The sequence below is a fragment of the Serpula lacrymans genome (assembly GCF_000218685.1).
Source record: "Serpula lacrymans var. lacrymans S7.9 unplaced genomic scaffold SERLAscaffold_11, whole genome shotgun sequence".
Classification (NCBI taxonomy): domain Eukaryota; kingdom Fungi; phylum Basidiomycota; class Agaricomycetes; order Boletales; family Serpulaceae; genus Serpula; species Serpula lacrymans.
In genome coordinates this window covers 1,773,869-1,790,291 of record NW_006763300.1, presented here as the reverse complement: position 1 = coordinate 1,790,291, position 16,423 = coordinate 1,773,869, and the positions used below count along the sequence as shown (strand labels likewise).

Below are 16,423 nucleotides of genomic sequence, written 5' to 3'. Positions count from 1 at the left end.
GGAAGTGGAACTGGACCAAAACAGAAGACGATGCCTTCAAATTGATGAAACAAAAATTCCTCGAATCCCCCGTAACACAAATTCCCAACTCCTCAAAACTGTCAAAGATCGCTGCAGATGCCAGCAAACACGTCACAGGAGCAGTATTAATGCAACCCGATGACCAAGGACAATGGCACCCATGTGCATTTTTCTCCAAAACTCTATCTCACGGTGAAAAGAACTACCAGATCTATGACAAAGAATTATTAGCGGTAATGAGAGCTTTAAAAGAGTGGAAACACTTACTTTTGGGAAGCCCCCACACGATCCAAATCCTAACAGATCACAAGAACCTGACGTACTGGCAAGAAGCCAGAAAACTCACACCACAACAGAGAAGATGGCAGCTGGAACTGTCACAATACAATCACACCTTGGAGCACGTACCAGGAACCCACATGGTGGTACCCGATGTACTCTCAAGAAGACCTGATTTATACGTTAAAAACAAAGAAGATGACAATGACACACCAATGATACCCACCTTGGCATTCCTGTATCACACACAAACAATCAAAGACACAATCGAGCAAGCTATGCTCACAAACAATAATTATCCAGGAAGAACAAAGACGATTGGAGAAAGGAAGAAGGACAGTTCTTTTATCAGAATAAATTACTAATTGACGAAGTAGAAGAACAAAAGACGATCATCAAGGATCACCACAATTCCCTGTCCGCAGGACACCCAGGAAGGCTCAAAACCTACCGGTTGATCAAAAAGGCCTATTGGTGGCCAGGAATGATGAAACAAGTGGAAGACTACGTGAAAGGATGCGCAACTTGTCAACAAGCAAAAGTAAACACGCATCCCACCACCATACCATTAATCCCAAACCAGACCCCCAAAACCACAGAACCAATGAAGTACCTATCCGTAGACTTCATAACAGATTTACCAGAATCTTCAGGATACGACAGTATAATGGTCGTGGTAGACCAAGGACTTAGTAAGGGGGTAATCCTCTCACCTTGTCATAAAACCATCAACGCGCTCAAAACTGCACGAATCTTTCACGATTCCATCTTCAAACGATTCGGATTGCACAATAAACTCATATCCGACAGAGGACCACAGTTTGCCTCTGAAGTATACAAAGAACTCCACAAACTGTTAGTTTTGGTGATTCTGCACCTTTGTGCTACCTATATATTTTCATTCCTTTCTCTATCTATTCTTCTATCATTCACTATTGATTGTGTTCTCTATTATTTCGCCTTTGTGGCTGCTTTGTTTACCTTTGTTTACAAAACTTCGGACAGTATTGCAGAGTCCAATGCTTCCTATTCTCTAGTTACTCACATTGGACTCTAGGTACTGTATACCTGTCATACTCTCTAATAATATAGTTACTCACATTGGACTCTAGTTCCAGTCCCTGATTGCTCTCAGCAAGTGGCTAGACACTTCCTTCAAGCTTTGTTCTTAATACAAACTCCTGAACTCTCCTCTGTGTATCATCCCCAGACGGTGTCATGCACCAAAGTTGATTGGTAGCATGGACAGGTGTCAATAACGAAGCGAATATTCAAAAAGACTCGCCTTTGCGCCACACAGGCACAGTGCCACGTGGAATAGTAATTAATATTACCCTTTTCGAACTTGTGGCTGATCAGCACCACCTCTATTAGGCAATCCAGTCACGCTCACCTTTGCTTTTCCATTCAGTACTTTCCGCATTTCGGCATTTCGGCAAATTTTTGCATCGCCACTGGCTACACATTGCATTGCGCCCTCGCTTTTGTCGTTTCCCTTACTCCCCTTCCTTTGCCTAGCCCCACCATGGGCCCCTTCCTCTCCTTTTTATTCTCACCTGACGGTTGTTTCTGGATCCCCATTCTAATCCACTTTTTCGTCACCTCCACCCTCCTCCTCCTCATCTTATTTGCACCCCCACCATTTCTGATGTCACCACTTCCTATCCGCTTCTGTCGCCAATCTGTTGACTACCACGTGCCACTGCTGATATCAGCAAAGCCCCAGCGGCCAGTCCAAATAGGGCAACAGGTCCATCTTCATGACGTTGATCTGCCATCATATACTATCAAAACATTGGTCGCTCGTCTTGCCTGGTTGGAGTGTGGGTGGGTAATTTTTGAGCTGGAGAAGGTTCATCCCCTTGCGTTGCCCATGTTCATCGCTGTCCCATTCACTTGGGTACACTTATCTTTTGTCCATCGTCTTCGCTACAGCTACACCTATCACACGCTGCCTGGGACTCACTTGTTCCAAATTGGAACTACTCCTCTCCCTCCCTCGTTTGATCAGGTGGTCCAACACAACCAGTCCATTGGTAAGGCCATGGAACTGTCGGATTTGGACTAGGTGGTGGACCGGTGGCTCCAGTTTCTTTTTCTTCAGCAGAACATTCATTTACAGTGCGATTATTTTTGATTTTTGAATCATTTTTATGGACACATATTTTTTTAGAATGCCTGACTGACAATAAAGGAACTGTGTTGATACTGATAGTGTTTTGCCTTGCCCTTTTTTTACTGCATCTTCCCATGACATCATGATTTTCCTGCTCTCTTTTTGCTATTGGACTTTACTTTATGGCTGTACAAACCTGTGACATTACTCACAGCATTCATTGTTCTATCTCTTTCTTTTCCTCTTTTGACAATCTTATCCTGTACTACCTACGCAGGATTTGTCAGCGTACATTCCTTCCTTCATATTCTTTCTCATTCTTTTTTGCACAGCTATACTGTGCATAGCCTACTTTTCTTTTACTATATAAACCCCTGTATTTTACCTTGTAAAAGAGAACAAGAACTCCATTCCAGACTTCTTCTCTAAATTCAAGTTCACTACTCTGCTGCTTGTGATCCAGTGTGGTCACAACACTTCCCACTGCTACCACTGTCAACTGCTGTCATCGTCACTCGTCACTTTTTGAAAGTGATTGTCATCCCCTTCAATTAGAGTCCTTCTGAGCACTACAGTTTGTGCGTCAGGAGCCTGCTATCACTGGGAACCTCGTCACCTCGTCATCCTCGTCGTTCTCAAACCTACCTTGTGCTACGATTAGCAAGGTAGTGCTCATCTATACTCGTCACTAAGCCCCTATCTTCTATCAATTCAACTATCCCTCCTCCTCAAAACCCACACTCATACATCACTGGGTTTTACTTTGAAGGATCCTCATATATACCACCCCACGAACAACCAGAGCACCCACTGTTCTAGGAGGCAAAGCCCATAAACAAGTTCCGTGGAATCTGGGAGGATTGTGTGTTTGTTTGTTTTTGTGTGTGGTTTTCTAACAACAGTACTTATCATCGACAACGGATGGACAGACAGAACGATCCAATCAAGAACTGGAGATCTACCTCCACATCTTTTGCCAGAACCAACCGCACAGCTGGGAAAAGTACCTCACAACGGCAGAATTCTGCCACAACCAACAACCACACTCCACAAACAACCAATCACCATTCTACCTCATCATGGGATACGAACCCTGAGGAATCCCAACTAAACACAGATCCACAAATATCCCATCAGTGGAAAAATGTTTATCCGAATTGCTTAGGGCAAGGGAAAACGCCCTAAAAGCACACGAACTCGCGAGAAGTAAGATTGATGAAGCGAAACAACGGAAAGTTCACGCAATTCTCCAAAGGGCAAAAGGTGTGGTTAGAGAACACCAACCTATGGGAAAAAGCTACCAAATACAAGAAGTTTAACATGAAATGCATCGGACCTTTCCGCATCCAAGAAAAGATTTCCCCGGTGAATTACCGATTATCCCTACCTCCCCATTGGAGGATACACAACATTTTCCACACATCCCTTCTCACCCTGTATGCAGAGACCGACACTCACGGCCCAAATTTTATCCGACCACCACCTGACCTTGTCAATGAAGAAGAAGAATACAAAGTAGAAAGTATTCTTAGACACAAACCCTGGAAACGCGGGCGCCGCTACCTGATCAAATGGCACTATTACCCTCATTCCGAAAACTCATGGGAGCCGAAAGAACATTTAACCAATGCTGTGGAGATACTGGAAGCGTATAAGAAGGACCACAGACTACATTGAAGAGATATTCACCCCACCACCACCAATCCTCTGTCTCTCAACACAAACATGTCTACCTCCAACTCTACTGGCTTCCCTGTCACCACCTATTTTGTACCCAGTGAAGCCAACATGCTAGCCGACAACCGAGTGTCCTTCGCCCGTGGGCAACAACACAACCAAGCCAACGTCTCTGACGCCATAGAACTAATATCAGCCAAAAACACCTACGTTTATTTATTCTACAAAACAGAAAAATGCTACCCCCACGCGTACCACGCTCTTTCCTCCATGCATACCTTCCTTGCCATTGACCTCGTAGCTGATGAACTATTAAAAGCCATAGACTCACTACATTCGTTGGAAAGCGAGCATTCGCGGCTCAACAATCAGGACTCGAGTATCTGTCGGGCACTCCGGATGGAAAAATTAGTTTTAGAATCTTTGGAACGACGCTTGAGGATGAGCTCCTCGAGTGGGCAGACGGACACGGCAAAGGCATATTTGGAATTAGGCGGGAGGACCTTGCTAACAGAAGCGCGCATGCGGATAGAGTGAGACGGTTGTTTGAGTACTCCTCCACCCGGTTTGTCCCGCCAGTCCCTATCATACCCCGAGCAGACCAGTGCTACCCCGGAGCTCACTTAACACATTGTCACTCGACAACCTCCGTCCACCCCGTCAGCGGAAGAATACATTCCCACCGTCCCAACCAGCCCAATCTTGCAAGGGTCGAGCCCCTCCAGTCCCCGTTCCATTGGGTCGAACCCAAAACCACCAACATCCCAGTCACCTCCACCTTGACCAGTGTCAAACGGCCTAACCCGTCGTCATCTGACAAACCGACGAGGAGCCCGACACGGCCGGAAAGAAGTGATACTCCAGATCCCCACCGCGAGAACTCCATCGAAACAGCAGTCTCGTATGTCAGAGAGTCAGAAAGACAGTCCGCCTGGCACAATGCACAGGCCTAAGCCTGGTTCTCCTTCCAACCCAATCAATGTAGATGACACCGATATGATCAACCAGTTGTATGCAGGAACATACAACCTGGGAGATGACAATCCCCCCACTCCCCAATCCGACACTTCGTCTAACACCAGACAAAAGTACCACCAAGGTGTTCGCAATAACGCTCCCTACTGCCAACACTGCGGTTGGAGTGATCATCGCACATACTACTGTGAAGCCTATTACTGCCCCGATTGTGACCGCCGCACACCAGGACATAGTTTCAATAGGTGTCCTATTTGTATGGAAAACAAAGATAGGGTTCTAATGGAGGGATTACATGGAGACGTCAGCTATGACAATAGTTACAACATGGATGGTGAAGGCACCAAATTTTGGTGAAACTTGAAGCAAGTAAGGAGGTAATGTTACGATTTCTACTCCTTTTATGGACTACTCATTTCTCTTTACTCATTGGTTATACCATCGGACTGATGACTCATTTCCTTCACGTACATTTCCGTTTTCTTCGCAAACTACATTACCTAGTATAGTAGTTAGCCCTCAACAGGCAAGCCTCCCCTAGATAGGACCTAACTCCTATCACCGATCTTATTTCCTATAAATACCTTTGTAACAGTAGTAGTATTTCTTCAATATGATTCTACGCAGTTTACGTTTACAAAGCTAGACTCCTAAGATCAGACTTCTACTCAGAAGAAAACCAACTTTCATTGGAAGAACTCTACTCAGAACTACATTCTCAAAACTTGTCTTCGGATAAGTCTCCTAGAAACCTCGACAAACCCTCAGACTTTGTTAAGCACTTTGTGCATAACAGGAGCTCAATAGTTCCATCTCCTGCAATTCCATGCCCACTACCAACATCCAGGAGCCAGCTAGCAAATGCTTCACTTTCTGGAGTACGGTCCAGGCACATGTTCTGTGTGAGATAGCAGACATGAATATTTGTCCACAGTCATGACCTTCTAAGAGAGGCAGAACTAATATATCGCCTTAACCCTCTTGGAACAACAGGTGGTGTTTGGCAGAAGTCCCCTCCAACGACCATTGTAATGCCTCCAAATGGAAGCTGATTATCCAAAATGTCCCGCAATGTACAATCCAATGCTTCAATTCCATGACGGTGTTGCATCAGTGCTTCATCCCAGAGAATAACTCCGGTATGTCTCAATAGAGGTCAGAGTTTTTTGGAATCCTGCATGTCGATGTTTCATGTACAGGAATAGGGATTCCAAAGTGTGAATGAGCTGTGCGGCCACCCTCCAAGAGCAGGGATGCAATCTCAGAGGATGCTATATATAGAGCAACATTATGACTATCTCTTGCTCAAATGGCAGCTGCGATTGTATTACAGAGATATGTTTTTCCCCTACCTCCAGCACTGTGAATCAAGCAAGTTGTTCTCCAATTATGATGAATTGACTGTATGATGGTATCAAAAGCATTCCGCTGCTCTTGACTGAGCCGCTCTACATTATCTTTTGAGTAATGATAATACAGTTAAGTGATCAAATTTTACTAAGTCAGAAGTCAGTGAATTTGTGTTGTCTGTCCTTATAAGCGTGAGAATTTTCAATGTGGCTACAATTTTCACTGCACTCGTTACTACTGCACTCTACCTACTCTACTGCTAACCGAAAACCAGGCGAGCAAAACTAAGCGAAAAAATGTGCTCCCATGTGTGCCGCACGCAACTTTTGAGACCACCGTCCCCTTCGTTATAGATAACTCCAACATGATGCCCATGCAATAAACTGCTATAGTGAAGCACACATTTGCTCAATCCCAAAAATTGCAAACTCACAAGCTCTGATCAAACTCTGATTGAATTTTGGTTACAGCTAATTGCAGAATGTTAGACATCGCATAGAAATTGCATACAGGCGGACTTGAAAAATAGAAATCCCCAAAAGATCAGGAGACTGTATCTTAAGTCTGGTTGACATAGCTGTGGCGCCTCGTGGCTTCCTGTGGTGGGCAGACTCTGATATTAGTCTTACGAGCCTAAAAGAATTTACTTCCCGCTCAGGCCGCTTTAACTCCGAGTGCGCGTTTTTCACGCCGGGATGTCTAATGATCTGCAATTAGCTGTAATAGGAATGTAAATTTACGGGGTTTTCAAAAGATAATGCCAGACTCCGGCTTGCCTCCAAAATCGAACCGTAACCAAACGATCACTGTATGTTGCCACGTGTATCAGCTGGTTCGAGCCTAGGCAATAGATTATCTCAAGCTCTCTGACCAGCTATTGTTATCATGTCTTCAGAAGAGAGTCCTCTCCTGCATTCGGAGGATCAGGAGCGAGATGAAAGGCGCGTTGCACATCTGGCGCTGTACAGTCGTTTCAACCAATCCCAAAAAAGAACGATCCTCTTCATCGTGTCCTCGGCTGGTCTGCTACCAAGTAAGAACATATACCAGATGCTTCCGTTTCAACTTTAAAGCTACAAAACCCTTGGTTCATAGTGTTCGTAGCTGGGTCATTTATTCCATCTATTCCTCAAATTGCTCGCGACTTGAATTCAACTGGTGCCATAGTCAGGTAAGTACGCTACCTCTCTAAGGTTATCGTAATACGAGACGGGGTGCCTTGGATTGACTTCCTAACCCCCTCATTTCGTGTATTCAGTCTGGCAGTAAGTCTATCTATATTTTCCTTCGCCATTGGTAGCTTGTTCTGGGCTTCCAACTCTACATTCTGTGAGTCCCCAAAAACTTTAAATATTAATATTCGTGTTCTCACCTTTTAACAGATGGTCGTCGACCTGTATATTTATATGGATTGCCTATACTATGCATTGGGAGTGTCGGAGTAGCAGCGTCATCGACATTACAAAGTCTTCTCTTTTGGCGTGTCCTGCAGGCTTTTGGTTCTTCGGGTGGTCTGTCTGTGGGATCTGGTGTCATTGGTGATATATATAAGCTGGAAGAGCGCGGGACCGCGATGGGCATATTTTTCGGGGTACGTTACACTACCCGTTTATTTAAGTATGATTTTTCCAGTGTGGTGGCCTACTAAGATGTCAATCAATCTATAGGCCTGCCTCCTCGGACCTGCTTTGGCACCTCTCGCTGGAGGTATGTACGAATTTTCTCGTGTTGAAGTCAACTTGTGCAGGTAATCTTACATATGCGTTAGGTACCGCTGCTGAATATGCATCGTGGCGGATCATGCAGCTCATACTGGGAGGTTGGGGCTTGATCGCAATCGTTTTGGTGTTCCTTTTTCTCCCAGAAACTACTCATCCTGGTACTAGAGGGAAGGACAAGGTCCCAGAAACTGAGAGGAGGCGATTCAAGCTCGTGAATCCATTCGATAGCTTGTGGTTGTTGCGCAGCCCAAATGTACTGACCACTGTGCGCCCTTTCTTTGTATCTCGTTATTAAAGCATGAATTGATTTGATTCCTAGTCTATAGCCGGCGGTTTGATTTTAGTGTCAGATTACTGTATGTGAACTCTTTCATGGATTACGGTGCACGTTAACTCTGAGTTTAGTTCTGCTCGTCCCCTTGGCATATACAATTGTGAGTAACTAAATATCCATAGTCTCTGTGAGCTAACTTTTCCAAAGGGCGCACGCTACCATATCGAAAATCAAGCTCTGATTGGTGCCTGTTTCCTCCCTTGTGGTCTGGGAAATTTGAGTTTGTTCCCTCTCCTTTGCTCTTAACCCTCAAAAGCAATGTCTGACGGGACGTCAGTTGGTGCTCCGTTGACTGGACGCCTTTCTGATAAAATTGTAAAAGCGTGGAAAGTACGCCGCAAGGGTGAATGGGTACCCGAGGATCGACTCCGAGCGGCTTGGGTGGGCGCGCTCTATTTGGCTCCGCTCTCCGTTTTATTTTCTGGTCTTATCACCACGTACATAGGGGGACCCATTGGGCTCACGCTCAACATGATCTGTCTCTTCATGAACGGATTGGGGGTATGGCAGACTGAAACAATTTGTAGTCTTTTATATCTCTACTAACCCTTGCATGTCATATAGGTTGACTTTGTTCTAACACCATGCGCCGCTTATTCAGTCGATATTTTGCATTCCCGCAGTGCTGAAATACAAGCTGCGAATAGGTCCGTCGGAACTCCCGCAGTTCATTATTCATAATTAATGATTCGTGACACCAACGATTTGACTTGCAGTGCTTTCCGGTCCCTCATCACGGCGCTTGCGGTTGCGGCGGTATTACCGTCTATCGACCTTATTGGTTTAGTGGCTACGAATACCATCGCTGCAGTCCTGGCATGGGTTGCTTTCGGGTAAGCATCCATGTGGCTTTCTCGTCACAAGCGTCATTGTTTTGACTTTGGGGTTTACTCGGTTTGCTGTAGTCTTCTTTGGATGACGATTCGTTATGGAGACAGGATGAGAGCTTGGGTAGATGTTGGATTCTCTACCATCAACGACAACTAAACATGCACCAGCAAATGGAACCTGGTCTGTATCACGATAGATACCACTTGCGTCTAGGCGAATGTTAGATCGTAACACGATACCTAGCAATCAAAATACCAATATCATGACTTTCTACTTTCCAGGTTATGGTCGAAGGCTGGACAGAGATAAATATGAGACAAAAGTCGTTCGCCCGTTACAACAGATGACACCCACCTTCTGTGGTAATGAGGCTTCATTTGAGACTACAATCTTGTCGCCGGTTTCTTGATGGACTCGGACAAATCATTATCCTGGCCTATCAGTGCAATGTTGCTGGATCAGAGGCTGCATACCTCACCATGACACCGTCGTTTTACCGAAAATTCTATGAGCCTAATGGCATTTTGAGCCATTGCCAACTTGAAGCTCTACAGTGAATTTGATGAGAGCGTATCCGGCATAGTCCGATTCTACGTCACTGCCCCTAACCCTGGAACCTGGTTTATATGCTTGCGCAGCTTATCGAAAAGGCTTGGGTGCCTTCTTGCTGATACTTAAAGACCATTGCGGCTATGTCAATGGGCAACACCTAGCTTACTGTCAATGCCTGCGCGCAAAAACCCACTTCAAATAGCAATGGTACTCGAGAAAGTCCACGAGGCTGCTCAGAAGGCCAAGGACGGTGTACGCAATGTTGCTGAATCCGCTGCTAAATCTGTGTCTGAAGAAACTGGAGTCGAAATCGAGACAAAGTATGTTGATGTTGTGATCAAGGTATGTATCGCATTTATATCATGCTACCGCGCTGACTGTAGACATTCTGCTCTAGTTTATAGGTGCTTCTGGTCTCCCAAAGATGGACGTGGTAGGCTCCGCTGATCCATATTTTATCGCAAAGATCGATCACAAGATTTCAATCGTGCAAGTGATGTTGGAATTACGGTGCTGCAAAATGAGGCTGACTTGAGTTTAGATCGACGGTCCAGAGCAACACCCTTTCACCAGTATGGAATGAGACCTGGAAGGTCCGAAACGTCCCGACCAACGCCAATCTACAAGTGGAAGTGTTGGACAAGGATAATGCGCCAGTTGACGACTACATTGGAAAGTTCCATACCACTATTTCTCCAGGGACTAAGGAGGTTGAAATTGAAGGACCCCTATTCAAGCGCACGAGAGGAACATTTTGGCTCAAGGTTGGAGGGATGGTTATTTGACGTCCGAAAATTCATACTGACAGCTCGTCATCATATCTTCAGATTGAGTCCTCGCCATCACCCAACGACGCGAAGTCACATTCATACATATTTGACGGACCTATACGATATTCTCGCCATAATTCCCCTACAGTTGGCTTTCTCACTAATACCCACGACACTCGTCTATATTCGACATGGAAGATTTACTTAAAAGGCGTCCCACTATTCTTTAGTGACCGCGTACAACACTGGAACTGTAATTACAAGGCTGCGCAGACTATATTCCAGGGTCCTGCGTCGATAGCCGTGCGTACCACGATACAAGCTGGGCACCACATGCTGTATGCACGGAGTACTTCCAATGTATTTGGTGTGATCAGTTCGGCTGATGACGTGTATAACTTGCTTCACGGCGGTACACGTACCGGGGGCACAGGACACGATCTCTTTGCGCACCGCGTCAAGCCTGCTGTATACACCTATATCATTTCCGCAGAAGACGACTCGTTCCGGTTTTCGGAGACCGGAGCAGCATTCTTCGTTGACTTTGCGTCTAAACATGCACTGCACAGCAACTGCGCACAGACGGTGCGATATAGCGGCGAATTCCATCCTCGCCCGGAAGGAGGATGGGAGAAGTTCACGGATGAAACACCCGATCATCATGTGAAATGGGAGTTGGTTATCGATAATAGCTCTGGGACGTATTCACCTGATCCAAAGGTACTGCCCGACCTGAAAGCACTCTTGGAGTACAACTTTCCCGGGTTCACGATCTTTGCGCTCAATTACGATGATCCGGAGCTGGAAAGAAGCAGGGAGGCATGCAGGGCGTATGCGCTGAAGCACCGGGGTGTGCAGGAGCGGGAGCTGCAGCCACATGCTGGTGAGGGTGAAGAGACGCTATGGCTTCGCGTCTCCGCCAGGAGAACTTGATGATCGAGCTTTACTAACTGACTGATTTTCTGAAGGACGGTGGTTCCATTGTTTTGAGCGAAAGAGGTGCCGGCTACGGACTACAGTGTGACAGGGCTGGGGTGTTTATGATTATGATATGGATTATGTAGAGTAGTGTTGTAATATCAAACGGGGTTCTTTTACGAAGAATGATAATGATGTGAGATAAAGAAGCGATTAGATCTGCAACGAGGATGGGTGCAGGCCATCAGACGCGCGCCGCCACGCTGGCAGGAATCTCAGCCACTTGGGCCAACACGAGGTTACAAGAAGGTTGGGCAAACGCAGCCTCCAAAACCACAGAACATCCTTGTTCTCCAGCCAGATTCATCTTTTTCTTCTGTACTTGGGTCATGTTTGCTTTAATATTGATGTGACCGACGATAGTAAGCCTTTTCGCTCCTTGTCTCCTCGCTTCGCCCAACATGCTTTTTCAACCACCCTGACCTGCTCTCTTTCATCCACAACCAGCCTTTGCAGATTCGAATGGACAAAGCAAACAACATGGGGATCTCTGCTATGGATACCTTCTGGCCAACCCACACTTTTCCGCTTTTTTCCACCTCTCAAGTCAACACATCTTCGACATCACACGAATCCATCTCCACATCACCCTGGCTCCATTCAGGTATCGATTTATGCAATCCGCCATACCCTGCCCAGCGTCCTCCACAACGTGCTTCGTCCCACTTGTCTTTTGTACACCAGGCATCTCACGAATCGCCCTGCGCCCATTATCGCAATCTGTCTAACGTGTATCCATCACCCCCGTCCACCAGTTCTACATCCAAATACACTGTCCCATTACCAGAAGAAAGCGACGATTTTATCCCGATTTTCTCATCGCAGGCATCATCCGTCCTTGATTCTCCATTGGCCATGCGTCGCGAGGACATTTCGAACTACAAACCTCTAACGCCACCGCCAACCTTGCCTCATACACTTTGCACATTGCCTGAGTACGACGATGATCCATCGTTCGAGTATGAGGATGAAGAGGACGAGAATATTGTGGAATCATCTGGAGGCCCATCTGAAGACAATGAAAGGCAGAGCGACCCGCCAGAGGCATCCGTTTACTCGGATAGCTTGGCCCTTCCGCTCCTATCGCCTCTCTCCCCTACTTGGAATTCGCATAGATTGTGTAATTCGTCGGATAGGAATTCGGATTTTGTCCCTGCTTTGCACAAGACCAGACTAATGGACGATAGCCAGTCTCCTGCAGACCCATTTTGTCCGCCGTTATGGCCCCCTCCTTTGTCAGATGATATGGACCTGTCTGCAGATATGCCTTTCACGAATCTGGATGATGGAACTGCTCATTTTCCTTCTTTGTCGTCGCCCCCGCTAGAAGAGCCGTCTCAGCTACTTGGTTTTCACAATCACCGCCCGTTGTTGAGGCCCCTTGCCATACCGTGGTCATCTCGCGATCGTTCTGGAAAGCAACCACAGCAGTCATCATCTACGTCCTATCATGACTCTCGAATGGAATTTATGGAACCACATTCTCCGTCTGTCTCTCATTTGAGTCTTCCAGACGTGGACGACGAAGCTCCACAGCTACCGACACCAGCTTCGCCGTGTAGGCGTTCTTGCTCGTCTCTCCCTGAGCTGGACATGGACATGGATATCGACTCTGCCGAAGTCAACCCGTATCCAACGCCCGTCTCTCCCAGCCATACACTGATATCTCTCCCAGGAGCTGACACAGACGACGAACTGCTTCCGCCTCCATTGGTTCCGCAGCCATTCTTCTATCCACCAACTCCAAGCCAGCCTCTTTTATTCGTTGACGATCCGCGCGATGTGCCTCTTCCTCGATCGCCGTCGCCTGAAGACTTTGATCTGAACCTTTCGTCAGAGGATGCTGCTGATCCTGAGCTCGTGCATTTGTATGACCTCCGGAAGCGGTCTCTCGCCGCCGAGAGATCTGCACGTCGCATGGAAGCTCTCGTCGATCCTCATGATCTCGCGTCACGCGCGGAAACACGGCGGGTGCGCAGGAAAGAAAAAGAGAGAAGCAAAGAGGTCGGTGCACTTCTACGAATCAAACTTGGCGACAGGCTCGGTTCTCCCTGCAAGGAAGACAACCATCGTCGTAGAGCGTTTAGTAGCATTTCCCAACTGGTCGCACAGATGGTTTTCCGTCGGAATGAAACTGTCAAGCCGCTGACGAAGCGCAGAACTGCTGCTGCGATCCCTAGCGATCACCTCAGATCTCCACTTTCTCGTTCAATTGTTGCTGATATCGATGGAGCTGATTTCTTATAGTTATTCTTTCACCATGTTTTGCTATAATGGTTGAGAGAGGTGGGTTTTATTATATCTGCTGATTGCATCAACTTGTATGCTTAATATTTGGGTTTTTCACCCTGCGCGTTCATTGATCGTACCAGATAACATTTTGGATATCCAAGATGAGGGAAGAGGTGTACGCTTTTTGTTTGTTTTGAATTTTCGACGCCATATGCTCTGCCATTGTATGCTTGTAGCCTGTAGTGTCACACCTTCATCTTTTTATTCCGTGGATTTCACAACACTGCTCTATCTGTTTCTATCCTTCTAGCTGGCACGCCTTTTTACGATTCAAATCTATGAAAATAACTAGTACGAATATGAAAGTGGTGGAAGAAAAATAAAAAGCTGAGCCGCATTTTACAACTTTTTTCATGTTTACAATCGGTTCCGTTGTACCTATGACAATCAAATGAATGAGGGAGAAGTACGATGAAGTAAATAATATATGTCTTGTCCTGCTTACTTTTGCTTCGTGTATGATGTATGATTTTGATTCCTCCTGATACCAAATGACATCTTTGTTTCGTCTAGTTGTTGTTCGCGGTTGAATAACCAACGTCTTTCCAGGCCCTCAGGCGTGCGCCGTAATGGATGAGGAAACGTAAAAGGCTGAGTTGGGAGATGATAACGGTTAGGAAACCGGACGTAACAGCTGGGGGTGGAGCCGATGTACTAACCCATAGGCTACGAGGGCAAAAATCGCAGTAAGAGTGTCAATGGGGAGGACTGCGATGGTGTTTATGGAAGGTACAATTGCAGTGGTGATGATCGACAAAAGGAGTGCTCGGAATCCGCTAGAAGAGAAAGGTGAGGTCGATGTGTTGTTCTTTTAACGAAGGATACATACTTACTCTTCTACAGCTACGACCTCTACGCTGTGAGCATAGAGGATGTCAACCATGTATGTGGCGCAAGGCGTCAAGACAAAGACAATCTAGTCGCCAGAAAGAAAAGGACGACATTTATAAAAGTTAAAAGCTAGAATAAGGAAGGCAAGGGGTTGACCACGCCCCGAACCCATTCATGAATAGCGCAACAAGACTGAGCGTAACACCCAAATTGCCACCGACGTATCTGGTCGCGAACCCGGAAAGGAGAGGTGAGAGCGGCACGAGGAAAAGCGAGCCTAGTTCGCTCCCCCGCAGTCTGTTTTCTGGCGTCCAGGCGCCATCGCCCTTTTCTCGCTTACGCTTGACAATATTGTCAGAGATGCGCCCGGCAATGCGTGCACCGACTAGGTTTGGTGCGTCAAAACGTAAGACCCCAAAGTCGCGACGAGTGCGAGAAACGTAGAGATAGACTTACTTATATTTCCGAGCCCCGAGGGTAAGAAGCAAGCTCCGACCCAGGCTTCGTTGTGAATTCCGTATCGCTCACCCTGATTATTAATTTATCAGAAAATTTTAACAGCAATGATGATACAAGAGCCATGGTATAACTCACGACAGTGAACGGCAGAGGTACCCAAAGTGCTAGTGTGGTACAACATCAACATGGGTATCCGCACACCGAGCCAGAAAAAAAAACTTACCAAAGTCCGTGATCAACGTGATAGCCCCGATGGCACACTGTCAAAGATCAAACGGACTGAAAAACCACGTATTACAGGGGAAAGAAGGGACATACGATTATTAACACTATTTGGGCTCTGCAGAAGCCGGAGGGTGTTCGGGTGACTTGCCTCTGGGAAAGAGCGAGGATGGGGAGGAAGGAGGCGGTGGAGGCTATAGCAAAGGCATATTGCATGACGCGCCACGAAGCATCGTGCGTTGCGAAACCTAGATAAATAGATATAAAACATTTGCTAATAGTACTGCGCCAATGGGCATAGATCAACTTACCTCCATACACAGGACCGATAGCAGGACCGATGAGCTGAGCCTGGAAGCATGGAATCAGGAGTCAGATGACAATGTGGATATCGAGCGACAGCAAGAGAGGGAATCGCGTCTTACAGCCATAGAAATACCCATCGCAGTACCTCTTTCCTCCACTTTAAAGACATCGCTGATAACAGCGATTCCAACTGAAAGGCCTGCTCCTGCACCGAACGACTGGACGAAGCGCCAGAATAGAAGCTGTTGAACGGTCATGGAGAAAGCTACTCTGAGGGATCCTAACATTATGCACGGAGTGCTCAAGAGGTAAACGGGTCTTTGACCATCTATTTAGTACGCAAATGCGTGTTGAAGTGGTTTTTAAAACACGGTTTCCGAGAATACGAATACTTGGACTCACAGTAACCCGAATTTGCGCCCCATGTGAGACAACCCGCAGCAGCAGCAAAAGTGGAGTCACCGATAGACAAGCTAAAGAGAAAGGCGTTATCGTTGCACGTAAATAGCACTGAGAAAGGGCAAACCTAATAAAGGAGTTGGTTGTATTCAATTCATATGCTACTTGCGGCACGGACGGAATGAAAGAGCCAAATAAAAAGACTCCAGTTGACACAACTTTGAAAACGCTCGTTGGCTTTAGCCACTCGCTATGAAAATCATTACTTACATATGGCGCCAAACCAGCCTATGGAGCGGTAATCACGATA

At 46.4% G+C, this 16,423-nt stretch overlaps 5 protein-coding genes across 5 annotated transcripts; 3 read left to right on the top strand and 2 right to left on the bottom strand.

The window, feature by feature from the left end:
• Nucleotides 1-4,141: 4,141 nt before the first annotated feature.
• Nucleotides 4,142-5,425, top strand: SERLADRAFT_441242 (uncharacterized protein; the record flags this gene model as incomplete). Its single annotated transcript, XM_007321742.1, has 3 exons — nt 4,142-4,390; nt 4,441-4,994; nt 5,041-5,425. 3 exons carry the CDS (start codon nt 4,142-4,144, stop codon nt 5,423-5,425), a joined length of 1,188 nt encoding a protein of 395 aa, XP_007321804.1.
• Nucleotides 5,426-7,303: 1,878 nt separating this feature from the next.
• On the top strand, nt 7,304-9,460 carry SERLADRAFT_441241 (uncharacterized protein; the record flags this gene model as incomplete). The annotated part of the gene is made up of 13 exons (XM_007321741.1): nt 7,304-7,451; nt 7,514-7,589; nt 7,677-7,747; nt 7,801-8,009; nt 8,086-8,125; nt 8,187-8,404; nt 8,459-8,495; nt 8,545-8,573; nt 8,621-8,693; nt 8,751-8,974; nt 9,038-9,120; nt 9,190-9,306; nt 9,379-9,460. 13 exons carry the CDS (start codon nt 7,304-7,306, stop codon nt 9,458-9,460), a joined length of 1,407 nt encoding a protein of 468 aa, XP_007321803.1.
• Nucleotides 9,461-9,958: 498 nt separating this feature from the next.
• Nucleotides 9,959-11,729, top strand: SERLADRAFT_451996 (uncharacterized protein; the record flags this gene model as incomplete). Its single annotated transcript, XM_007321740.1, has 4 exons — nt 9,959-10,198; nt 10,254-10,345; nt 10,398-10,620; nt 10,684-11,729. 4 exons carry the CDS (start codon nt 10,028-10,030, stop codon nt 11,557-11,559), a joined length of 1,362 nt encoding a protein of 453 aa, XP_007321802.1.
• Nucleotides 11,730-12,112: 383 nt separating this feature from the next.
• Nucleotides 12,113-13,057, bottom strand: SERLADRAFT_475128 (uncharacterized protein; the record flags this gene model as incomplete). The annotated part of the gene is made up of 1 exon (XM_007321739.1): nt 12,113-13,057. One exon carries the CDS (start codon nt 12,650-12,652, stop codon nt 12,407-12,409), a length of 246 nt encoding a protein of 81 aa, XP_007321801.1.
• Nucleotides 13,058-14,021: 964 nt separating this feature from the next.
• SERLADRAFT_417352 (uncharacterized protein) lies at nt 14,022-16,239 on the bottom strand (the record flags this gene model as incomplete). Its single annotated transcript, XM_007321738.1, has 13 exons — nt 14,022-14,172; nt 14,258-14,274; nt 14,342-14,487; nt 14,556-14,672; nt 14,730-14,812; nt 14,949-15,112; nt 15,184-15,256; nt 15,322-15,350; nt 15,410-15,446; nt 15,505-15,656; nt 15,720-15,759; nt 15,834-16,042; nt 16,117-16,239. 10 exons carry the CDS (start codon nt 15,999-16,001, stop codon nt 14,406-14,408), a joined length of 945 nt encoding a protein of 314 aa, XP_007321800.1.
• Nucleotides 16,240-16,423: the final 184 nt, after the last annotated feature.